The following is an 11,116-nucleotide window of genomic DNA, read 5'->3' as shown; positions in this document are numbered from 1 at the left end:
GGAGGAGGCATGTTCTCACGCCTGTCCCAGGGTGAATCCCCCAAATTATTACATCTTGGTTCACATCAGCATAGTTTAACTTCACAAAATGCCTTCATTTCTGTCCTGCTTTTATCTTTCCCGGTTTTTGCTCGGGGTTGTCCTTCCAGATGCGGATGGTGAGGCAGGTCGCCATGGCCAGCCAGCCCAGGTAGGGCACCATCAACAGTGCTGCCAGCTTGTTGATGCGGTACCAGGAGCACACCGTGCCCATCGCCAGCGCGTCCAAGCACAGGATGTCGATCAGTGCCTGGAGCAGAGAGAAGACAACGAATGGCTCCGGTGCTCACTCTTGGGAACACGCAGCCCCTTCCCTGGCGTGACTGTAAACCGTCCTGCTGGAGGTGGAGAGATGGAATAGGAACGGGGAGGTTTAGCACTCAAAAGTCACCGAGAGTGATCCTAAACCCCGGGACCTTGGCTCTGAACTCTAACCAGCGAGATCTGAAGGTATCATACCAGGAGCCAAGACAAATGTTAATTTTTCTTGTTCGTTACCGAGTTCCGCAGACTAATGCACTGTTTGTGGCCATCAGTGCCCCCTTCTGCTGACAGTGCCTACGCAGACAGATCAGAAACATGTTTATGTTAGTGCCGATGGCTTTTATTGCTTAACAAACCGCCTAAATGTACCTTTCTTCCACAGAGTGACAAAATTCGGATGGAAGCATAAGTCCCACTCTGCACCTCCGTCACCTCCGGGCCTTGGCACCTCAGGTAAGTGCTTTTGAATATATCACAAGTCCACCTCTGCCGTGTCTTGCCTTCAGGCGTATCCTCTATCAGGCTCTACAGTGCACTGTGTTCGCTCAATAAGCCACTGACGGCCCCCCCCGGGATGCTGACTTTGCTGCTGGCCGCGCAGGGTGTGACTCCCAGAAGGACTTATCTCTAAGCCCGAATCCTTAACTAGGAGATGCAGCAGCTGGACCACTGCGTCCCTGATCTCCCGCCCTGCTCTGGTCGGGCCGGCTATCGGCACGGCACGAGCAGCGTGAGGGGTGGAAGGGACTGATACCATTGTCTAGAACCAGATGCAGCGTGAGCTATATCTGAGCAAAAGCTCTTCCTGCAGCTCTCTTTGCAATTGCATAATGCTGGTTAGAAAACCTCCAAACGACCCAAAACCCGTGTGGCAGGGACACCGGCAAAGAAGCCTCCAGCAGATGAATGGACGGCCGGATACGTTACCATCTTCAGGTTACGTGCCCCGAAGAAGAAGGGGGGCCAAGCCCAGTTCAAGGCCAGCTGAGCCCCGTAGAGGCCAAGCGGGACGATAGCTCTGCTGCTGCACCCACCCAGGTCGTTCCATATCAGGTAGGAGGCATAGCTGTGAAGAGGGGATCACGTTAGTGTTTTGCCGTGAGTAAATCCCCAATACAGACAAAAGTCCTTTCACGTAAGGTTGTTTCACAACAGGGCCTTGCAGGACAGTCGTATTTGCAGGACAGCTGCCTCCGTGTCCCCCAAACCCATCGCCTGTCTCATACCTGCGTGGCCCGAACAGCCTCCCCAGGGCAGCGGCTGGTTTTAGTGTCTGTGTACAAAGCTGGGCGCGGGCTGTGCCCCTGGCCAAAAGCATGGCCTGCAGCCTGAATCTGAGGAACTCAGCCCAGAATTTGGCTCAGGCTGTGCTTCACCTGCTGGGAGTAAGTGCACTACTGGGAGTAAGTGTACCTGGCATGCCCTGCTGATTCGGGTACAAGGGATATCCCAAAAGGATCTCAGAAACGGCAGGACGAGAGAGGGAGCGGCACGCAGAACTTACCCCATGCTGGTGTACAGGACAGTCCAAGCGACAGGGAATATTTTGCGCGATGGACACCATGAAGGTTTTTTCAGCTTCTCGTACCAAACAGGTATTTCTTTTCGATTAATGAACCAGCCAAGGAAACCTCCAACGTGAGGCAGGACAGTAAAACCAGCAGTATAAGCCCACATCCTTCCTTGGTGGCTTGAAGTAGCCTTTTGCCCGCTGCAAGTTAAAAACAATAATTGATGATCACTTTAAAAGGACTTTTTTCCTACTTTGATCTTTCAAGTTTTTTCTCTAATTTCCCATATTCCACTTTAGTCCCTAAGGCAGAAGGCAAGTATTTAATATTGCATGCAGCTCTGCGGCTGGCTCCCCTCTGCCCATCTCCCGATCTCTGGAACAGGGGTAATTATTTCTGTCGTGGTTACATTTTCCCCCTTGATCTACCCAGCAAAGTGGTTCCCCCCTGCTATTTCACGGCTTCTTACGCACTCGCATGGCAGGGTTCAGCTAAGGTGGTTATGTTCTTAGAAGACAAGACTGCAGTTGCTTTTATCATCCCTCTTCCGAATGCCTAAGTCAGACAGCACACAAAGTTTAATGTACGTTCACGGAGGCTACGCATCTCAGCAGAGCTGTTATCTCTCCTCTGCATGCTATTCTGAATATGAAAACCCAGACAGATCGTGCCCAGAAAACCCTGTCCGTTCTGACTTCATCTAATGTTTCACCATGGATTTGTATTGTAAATGAGGTCTATAGCAAGACAACATCCTTACAGCAAATTTTAAGTGTTAATGCAAACATTAACCTTGTCTAATGCCCCTGCAGCCCTAGCAGGCGGGGGTGGATTCTCACCTCTGTAAGCTGAGGCACAAGAGTAGTTTCTTAATTTGCTCACGGTCTTCCTCTTGCACAAAAGGAAGGAACATTTACTCTAATAATGACATTATGCTCCCACACAAAGCAGCTGTGATAAGGGTAACATCTAACATTTCATTCTCTGTCCCATATCTTCTCCAGGGCTCTGAACCTGCCAGTCTTCTGTCCTCCTTCCTGCGGTCTCTATATTCACCTTCGCTTTTGATCCATTGAGGAATTAAACCCAAGTTAGCGTTCATCGTGGATAGCGCCCAGGATTCGCCGGGAGCACAGCAGTTTGGTGCTATCAGCATAAACACAAAATGCGCCCGGGAAAGATTGGTTTTAGCAATGCGAGAAGAGAGAAGCAGGCACAGAAAACTCCCTCGCCCGGGGAAATGTCCCTGGCACCCTGAGCACTGGTCAGAGAAACAAGGAGCACGAGGAGAGGATCCATCTGCACAGGCATCTCAGTTTGGGATTTTAATTCACAATTAATACTTTGTGATAGCCTATGCTAATTATTATTATCAGCACGCTACAAAGCATTCATTTTCAGAAACGCACGCCAGCAGTACAAGCCAATTTACGCGTCAATAAGGAACAAATACCCCCGACACCATCTCTAACTAACAATTCCTTTACCGGGCAATTTATAGTGCTATTAAAGTGTCTATGGAACTAGAAAATCAACCAAACACTGAGAAAAATAATAGCTGTTAGTCCTGCATTTAAAGTGTAAAACAGCACCAGCTGAGTTCTGGGTCCTCCGTAGTACTTCAGCAAGTAAAAATGGGGAAAAGTAGATTTTTCCCTCCTCCCAACTCTTTCGTAGTTGCCAGATGAACCTGATAGACTGCAGAAGTAACTGAGGGTTGAAAATAACCCAACACTGTTATAAAACCTTACTTTGTCTCACAACTGTTATAACTTAATGGGGTAGGAGCTGTAAAAAACCTTACCGTCTCTTACTGCCTTTCTGTCCCTCGCAAAGAAAAAGGGTTGGGCGTCCAAGGCCAGCTTCTGTCTCTGGTGCTGCTGTACAACGACGAAACCGTCGGCTGAGTTTTACCTAAATAGCAGAAAAAAGGGTGTGTGTGCGCGCGCCAGCGGCTGTATCAGATTACACGAGAGAGCCCACGTTCGGCCCGAATTACTGGGGGTTTGGTGGCGGTTGAGCAACGGTGCGGGTGCGGGACTGGCTTCTAGGTCCGGGCACCACCGAGATGCGACCTCCGAGGCTCTTGGCTTGGTTTGAGGACAAGCGTCTCGCCTCTAGGTCAGGAGCTGGCTGCACGGGACGGAGAAGCACCTTTTTACAGGTCTGGGAGTGCTCTGGGCAGGCGAAAGTAGAAATTAAAGCGTGCCACGTACGAATGGACATGGTAATAGTGTGAGAGCTTGTGCATAAGGGGTCAGGCCCATAGCAGCGGGGTTTCCGTGCGCGTTACCCGGGTGCAAGCTCTGCTCATTTACTCCACCTGAGGATGTGTCCCAGAGCGGGACAGAAGGAGCCTGCTGCACGGACGAGGATGCTCCTGCCTTGCCGCTCCCCCGCGCGGTCTGACACCACAGCGATTAACCACATGCTTTCGGTGCTCGCCCGTACGCTAGCCTTTTGGCTAAAATTCACCGGAAGCCACTTGAATCTAAAATAAAGACATTACACAAGCATGTTAAATGAAAAAGAAAAAAGCTAGAAATCAATTTCCATTGGTAAGCTGTCTGCAAGGGATGGGAAATTAAACACTAATTTACTTCAGTTATGGGTCATTACCTGAGTTTCTCGGCCAGAGGCAGAATTGCTGGTTCCTAGCAGAATGTGATATTACTGTTATAACATAGAACCAGTGAGATCTTCTGTTTTATTGAAAGGAAATTATTTTTTGTGGGAGGAGAAAGAAAGAAAAAAAAAAAAAGCCAGTGTAAAGGGACAGATTTTCAGCTAGCATAAATCAAGGCACTGCTATTGCAGTGGTGTGTTTATATAGTGTAATTGCCACTCTGAAATAACAGATGCGGCACACATTAATCAAGCGGTAGCCACCTGCATACCCTTTCCGAGGCTGTTGCTATTTGCGATTGGAAACTTCTGGCGTGCAGCGATGCAGCTACTATATGTGACTGGATGGTTTCCGTCGCAGTCAGGCACTTCGCTGAGGCCGTCGTCACGCAGATTGCTGGGAAGCGTTGCCTTCATCGGGCTTTGGCAGCTTGGTCAGAAAGCAAGAAATTCAACGGGTTTTAACTGGTAGAATTTCCTTCCCTGGGCTTGAGCACGACACTGTGATTACTGGTTTGCTTGGCATATAGCAGTTGTATTCCCAGGCTATTTTGCAATCTAATACGCTGGAAGAATTAAAAACTAAGGGTCAAATCACAAGGATCTTGTTAGATCTGTGAAGCTGGGGATGCTGCTGCATGACTGGGGAATAGTAAATGCAAAGAGGAAAAAAATAGCAGAGGCAATTACAGGCTTAAAAGTCCTACTCGACCTTTAGAGCAAAGAAGGGAGAAGCAAAGACGTGGAGGTACATGGAAAAATGGGGTAATATCCAACAGATTTGCCCAAAGTGGATCACAGCAGGCTGGATGCCATTGCCTGTGCAGACGTTCGTTCCCTAAGCGAGAACCACAGAATCACCGAGGTTGGAAAAGACCTTTAAGACCATCAAGTCCAACCATCACCCCAACACCCCCGTGCCCACTCAGCCATGTCCCAAGTGCCACGTCTGCACGTTTTTTGCACACCTCCAGTGACGGTGACTCCACCACCTCCCTGGGCAGCCCGTGCCAATGCCTGACCACTCTCTCCGTTAAAGACATTTTTCCTAATATCCAATCTAAACCTCCCCTGGCGCAACTTGGTACTCGCTCGTCTGGACTTCTGAACAGCATCTGTGACGGAATTTATCAGGGAACGGGGAAGCTGAAGGCGCTGGCAGATGGCAGGAGGGCTGCTGGGCAGCTACGCAGAAGAGACAGCGAGAGGGAGCGCAGAAAGACGGGGATCGGGTTTGGGAAGTCTCTTTGGTGCCACTGGGACCACTACTGGGACCTGGAGTGATTTTAAATACAGCGTGTGCACGGACACACCGGCACAAGCGTGTGTGCACGCCCAGGGCCCCCTCTGTACGTCAGCCCGTGCTGCGGGAGCGAGCAGTCCTGCAACAAACCGGGAAGACAAAAAAACCAGCACAATATCGTTTTTCCTCTGTTACCGCAGATTTATGGCTCAATATTTCTGGTCTGAATCATTTTACCGTAATACAAGATAAGGTAATACTACCTCTTAGTAAAATCACTTCTATACCATGTCTTGGTATGCTTCTGATGATTAAAGTGATATTACTGCTGGGTTTCAGATCGCTGCTGTATCCCTGCAATGTGTTTTCATGAAAGAAAAAGACACGGGAAAACTGAGTTACACAACTGTGTTTGTTTTCCTCTTCTTAGCAACCTTTGCACGTTGTCCCAAGAGGTTCTCAGTCTGTGCAAGATTAATTGCCCAAATATAAAAGCCCTGTTAACCTGAATATATTATTGAAAAACAGCATATTTCAATCTGTCCCAGTTTTGAAAATAGAGATGCCGGGTCAGCTCCTGGCATAAATCTGCAGTGCTCCTCGGAAGCCAGCGGAGCTTCTCTGATTTACATCGACAATAAAGTCGTCCGGGTTTGTTTGCCACCGATGAGAGCGTCAGCGCGCTTGCCGAGCTGCCGCAAAGGACACGGCGGTGGCCGGGGAGGAACCTTCGTGGCAATCACTGTCTTCTGAGCAACTCAAACCTGCCAGCCTTGACATTGCGGAATAAAACATTTAATTTTTCAGTATGAAAAGTCATTTAAAAAAAAATCCCCTAGTTTTATTTCTATCGAATAAAAGCTTGTTTTAAAAAATTTTCAGTTACGTTGAAATAAAAATTCCAGATAATATGAAATTATATAGGAATTTCCAGCTGGTCAATTAATTGTTTTTTTTTTCCTCCGCGGGCTGAGGTGGCCCTGGGCCAGCCAGTGCAAGAGCTCACAGCCCCTCAAAACGGCTGCGGATCGCTCCGTGGGCTGAACCTCACAGCTTGAGCTTCCACCCTCTCTCCGCTAGAGGGAATTTAAAACCAGATCTTTCTTCGGATTAAAGTCCAGTTTTCAGGGTGTTAACGCTGTGTTTGGATGCACAGGAACACTGACCCTCCGTAAGGCACAAGGTCCTTCCTCGGCGCTGGTTATATCTAGTAGAGCTGATGACAGGACCAAACTCTGGTGCGAGATGAACAGCAGAAAAGGCTCCTTGATTTTTTTAGGGCTCGGTCTTTGATTTCTGTCTGGCGTGGGGAGGACCAGGCGTGCCCCGGCTGCCCGTCGGGGCTGGCCGGGGTCTCCGCGTCCCGCAGGGCTGTGCCGGTGCCCGGCTGCGAGCTGAACGGCCAGGCTGGGCTTCGAGGGGAATTTTGCCGACGGGGCTTCACAGAGCACCGCTTGTTTGTCGGTAGCGAGCTGGTGAGGGCTGGGGTACAGAGCTGCCTGCGTGTGATAACCGTGAGGGGAATGGTTCGGTCTTATCTGCGTGCAGAAGTTGCACCCCGGTAGCCAAAAAGAAAAAATTTTAACGGACGCAGTTCAACACCTTCTGTCACGTTAGGAGTAGCTTAGTGCGGGGACAGGCAGATGATTGCAAGCAATTAAAGTTACGCAGCTTAACAGATTACCACTCTCTAGCTGAGCCTCTTTTAATTAACCACACGCACAGACCCAGCCCAGCACTGACGTGACATAAAAATATTTTGCCTTCACCTGCAGTGACCAGGAATACCCGCTTTGCGAGGGTTCTTGGTCACACTCATTTTGACCCGCTGCAGTCAAATCGGCGAGAGCGCGTCACTCGGGTCTCCCTGCCCGCGCTGTGCCGTGTCGTCCGCTCGCATCGCGTGGCGCGCAGCAGGATGCTGGGCTTCTGGCACGGCCAGGACGGGACCTGGGGATGCGCAGAGTGCTGGGTGTTTTTGTCCCGGAGGACTCGGCCCTTGCCTCAGGAAAAAAAAAAAAGCTGCAGAAACAGTGCAGAGTCACTGGCAAATTGTTGTATTTCAGTGGGTTAAGTGTTATCACGACTCAGTCTTACTAAGTCAGATCTAATGTCAGACTGGGGTATCAGGTTTAAAGCGAGCCAGAATAATAGCGTTCACAAAGGATTTTATAATGCCTTAATATAGCAGTTTAAAATGCTTTTCAAGGTCTTTCCTACATGCAGAGTTAATTGAGAAAAGCTGTTGCAGTTTCAAGTGATGCTCTCACTTCAGTCAAGTTCACTTCCATGTACTGGTGTGCCCTCAATTACACTGGTGCAGATTTCCAGCCAGGCAAGGCTTTGTAGTAAGGGCACGATGTTCACCAGTTCTGAAAGAATCGGGGAGAGGGTTTTGGTACTTCCAGAGGAAAGCCAGAAACTGAAGGGGAGGAGGTACCTCCCCGAGGTCTTAAAAAAGCAGCAGGTGACCTCTGGACCCTGAGCTGTGCTTTCTGCGACTGTAAGGAAAACTCTCAGGTGTTGCCCTACGCCGGCGGCTCAGGTGGTGAACTGGGAAAGTAAGACCAGCAAGAGGCATCCAAGGGCGAGCTCCGGCAGGCTGGATGCCTTTATTCCCGGAGCAGGGTAGCACAAGCCCTTCCTGCACACGCGCTGGTAGCTCAGCCTCCCGGCTCCCGTTCCTGACTTCCCTTCCCTTCCCCTCCTGCTGACGCAGCGCGGCTGAGCCGGCGGCGAGAGGAGAGCGAGCTCCTTCCCGAGGGCTTTTCCAGGTTTGGGGGACAGGTCAGGCCCTTGGCTTGCCCAGTGCTCGGGAAGCACAAAACCTGGGAAGAAGCTTTGTTCAGGTGTTAGGGAAGGTGTTAGTCAGCCTGCAAGGCTTTTACTGCTGGTGATGATAAAGAAGAAAGGGACCAGCTGTCTTGGATTTTCAATGGAAGGAGTTTTCCACCCTAATTTATTAATTCAAGGCTTCTACATGACCCGGGAAGTAACATTAGCTCTAAATCTGTATTTGTTGACTTTTTTCAGTTCAGGCCAAGATAGAGACCGACTGAGAAACTTCTATCAAAGTATTTCTGTTGTTCTTTTAATGGAAATGCCCTTTTTTACTAGGAGGGAAAACTTCAGTGACTGCTTCTTTTTGGTCTAAATATTTTTCTGAGAACTGTGAATGTGTCAAAATGCATCAAAACAATGCTTTGAGAAGTTTTTGTTAAGAGAAAAACTATGTTTTTCTTCTGTGTTTCTTCAGTTGTAGCAGAAATAGAAAGTGAAAAGGTGAAAGAACACAGGGCCTGGAGGGAATTCCTAGCAAAGGGAAAATAAAGGTAAAGATTCTGCAGAAAACCAAGGTATTATTAAAGGAAGAGAAACCACAACATTTGGAAGGTATGAGAAATGTTGTTTTTTTAACTTATTTGTTCAGAACCACGCATCCTTTCCTTGAGTTAACAGCTCTGACCTTGGTGGTGTTCTTATTATCCGTTTGCTTTTTTATTAGTGAGTTGTTACAAGCCTGTCTTACTTTTTTCTTGAGAGATGTGTGAGCAAAGTGAATATTGCCTCTTGCAGCACCCCCTCCAGAAGGCTGCAGCCAGTCGTGAAGAGAGCAGATGCTTCGCATCTGAGCACCTTCCAGGCGGGGACAGCAAGTGGATCGCAGCATCCGTTCCTGATGCCCTTCTCTGGTGGCTTGTAAGGTCAGTTCCTCAGCAGCTGGGGTGGTTCTTACTGTGGTGGCTTTACCCCCGGCACGATGGTCCACACAAACCTGTCACGGCAGAAGACTTGGCAGGAGCATGGTTTTTTCCGTTCAGCTGCGGAGGAGCTGCCAGCTGCGAAGTCTAGAAGGGATGGAGCTCAATGCTCCTGCTGGGAACGATGCTCAGTCGCGTTCTTCCCTGACATCTGCGTCAGGGAGCGACAAAGGTGGGGATGCAGCAGGAGTAACACTGCTTGCAGATCACGAAATGAGCATCTATGAATTGCTTTAAAGGCAAGGCTCCGAGTCTGAACAAGCTGTAGAGTGCCAGGATTTTGCTGTCTTTACGGGCCTGCCTTTCTCCCGCTCACATGTGCCAGCTGCTAAAAATGACTCATTTCTTCTTAGAAAGCTGTCCTGCTGCCTTGGCAAAGCCTTGCTGCTTGGTGCCTTGATGGTAGGATTGCTTTATTTTGAAGGAAATGCGGCTGAGCCATGGTCATTACGTTTGGTGGTCGTGGTCACGGTGTTGCCATTGTTTAGCTACAGATTTTTGCAAGAAGATCGCAAGGAAAAAAGGGTTGTGAAGCATCTTGTGCTACTTGTGTGCTGCCATAGAGTTCACAGAGGGTGTCATCTGAGCCATGTAGACCTCATCCAGTTTCAGCTTTCTGACCTTTGGTCCAGGTTCTGCAGAGTAAGTGTAGAACAACCCCACCTAAATCGCGGGTGTAAATCCCCCCAGATGAGCACCATCAGCACATGGTAAATGCCAGGGTACTTCCCCGGACTATTCCGGTGAACAAGTTGACGGGCAGAGACATGGTTCAAGCAAATGTGAGGGCATTTTTGGAGAGAGGGGATTCTGAATTAGAAACGCAACTTGTATAAAGACAATGTTATGGTTTGGTCTCCTCCAGTGACCGGTGTAAGCAGAAAACTGAATTTATTGTTTCCTTTGTGCTGAATCAGGTCTTCTAACTTTAACAGAAGAGGCTCCTCCTTTTACAACAGTGATCCATCCAAGGGCATTGAATTACTGCAGTATTCCCCACAGCCCTCTGATGATAAGGGTATGTCGAAATGGTATATTGAGTGCAGACATGAAGTTGCTCTGCCAGAGCTCATGATATCTGGACAGACTCCAGCTTTGATCCAGAAAGCTGTATGACTGCCAGGAAACCAACTTCATAGGTGTCAGAACGGTCAAGTCTGCTGGAACAGGCTCATCTCATCCCACGGTGTAACTGATAGACGTACCTCCAGGGTTGTCTTCTCTTTAATTTGCCCAGACCACCACGACTCATGGAGGTTGTTCAGGGAAAATCAGGGAGATCTGGGAATAATGAATAAACTGGAGAAGAATCCACATCTCTGATTGCCAGTTCAGAGGATGGAAAAAACCACTGGCTTAGTAAACTGTTTGCTGAAAGCTGTTCTCACAGCGCTGCCGCGAAGGCACTACTGCTGTCGGAGGTGCCGGTGCCGGCTCATGGCAGTCGTGCTGCACGCGTTCCCCTTTCAGCGGGGAGATCAAAGTGTGTTTCCTTCAATTCATTTGTGTCAATGCAGCCGTGTCCCGTGTGGAATCCCGGATACCAGTGGTAGAAATGATGCGTGAGATGAATGGATGTGAAGGAGCCCTTGGGAGGAAGCGTATCCCTGACGTAATGACAGCGTGCTGAATCTTAGCCAGGGGCTGAGAATCTTCAAACACGTGCTAGATGA

The 11,116-nt window shown here is 49.1% G+C and overlaps 1 protein-coding gene across 1 annotated transcript; it reads right to left on the bottom strand.

Annotated features, from left to right (window-relative positions):
* TSPO2 (translocator protein 2) lies at window positions 1-2,012 on the bottom strand. Its single transcript, XM_010285294.1, has 3 exons — window positions 1,808-2,012; window positions 1,231-1,369; window positions 1-289 (listed from the first exon to the last, which is right to left on the bottom strand). Exons 1-3 carry the CDS (start codon window positions 1,978-1,980, stop codon window positions 95-97), a joined length of 507 nt encoding a protein of 168 aa, XP_010283596.1. The 5' UTR covers window positions 1,981-2,012; the 3' UTR covers window positions 1-94.
* Window positions 2,013-11,116: the final 9,104 nt, after the last annotated feature.

Source organism: Phaethon lepturus, unplaced genomic scaffold, assembly GCF_000687285.1.
Source record: "Phaethon lepturus isolate BGI_N335 unplaced genomic scaffold, ASM68728v1 scaffold2424, whole genome shotgun sequence".
Taxonomy (NCBI): domain Eukaryota; kingdom Metazoa; phylum Chordata; class Aves; order Phaethontiformes; family Phaethontidae; genus Phaethon; species Phaethon lepturus.
This window is presented reverse-complemented; position numbering and strand designations above follow the sequence as displayed.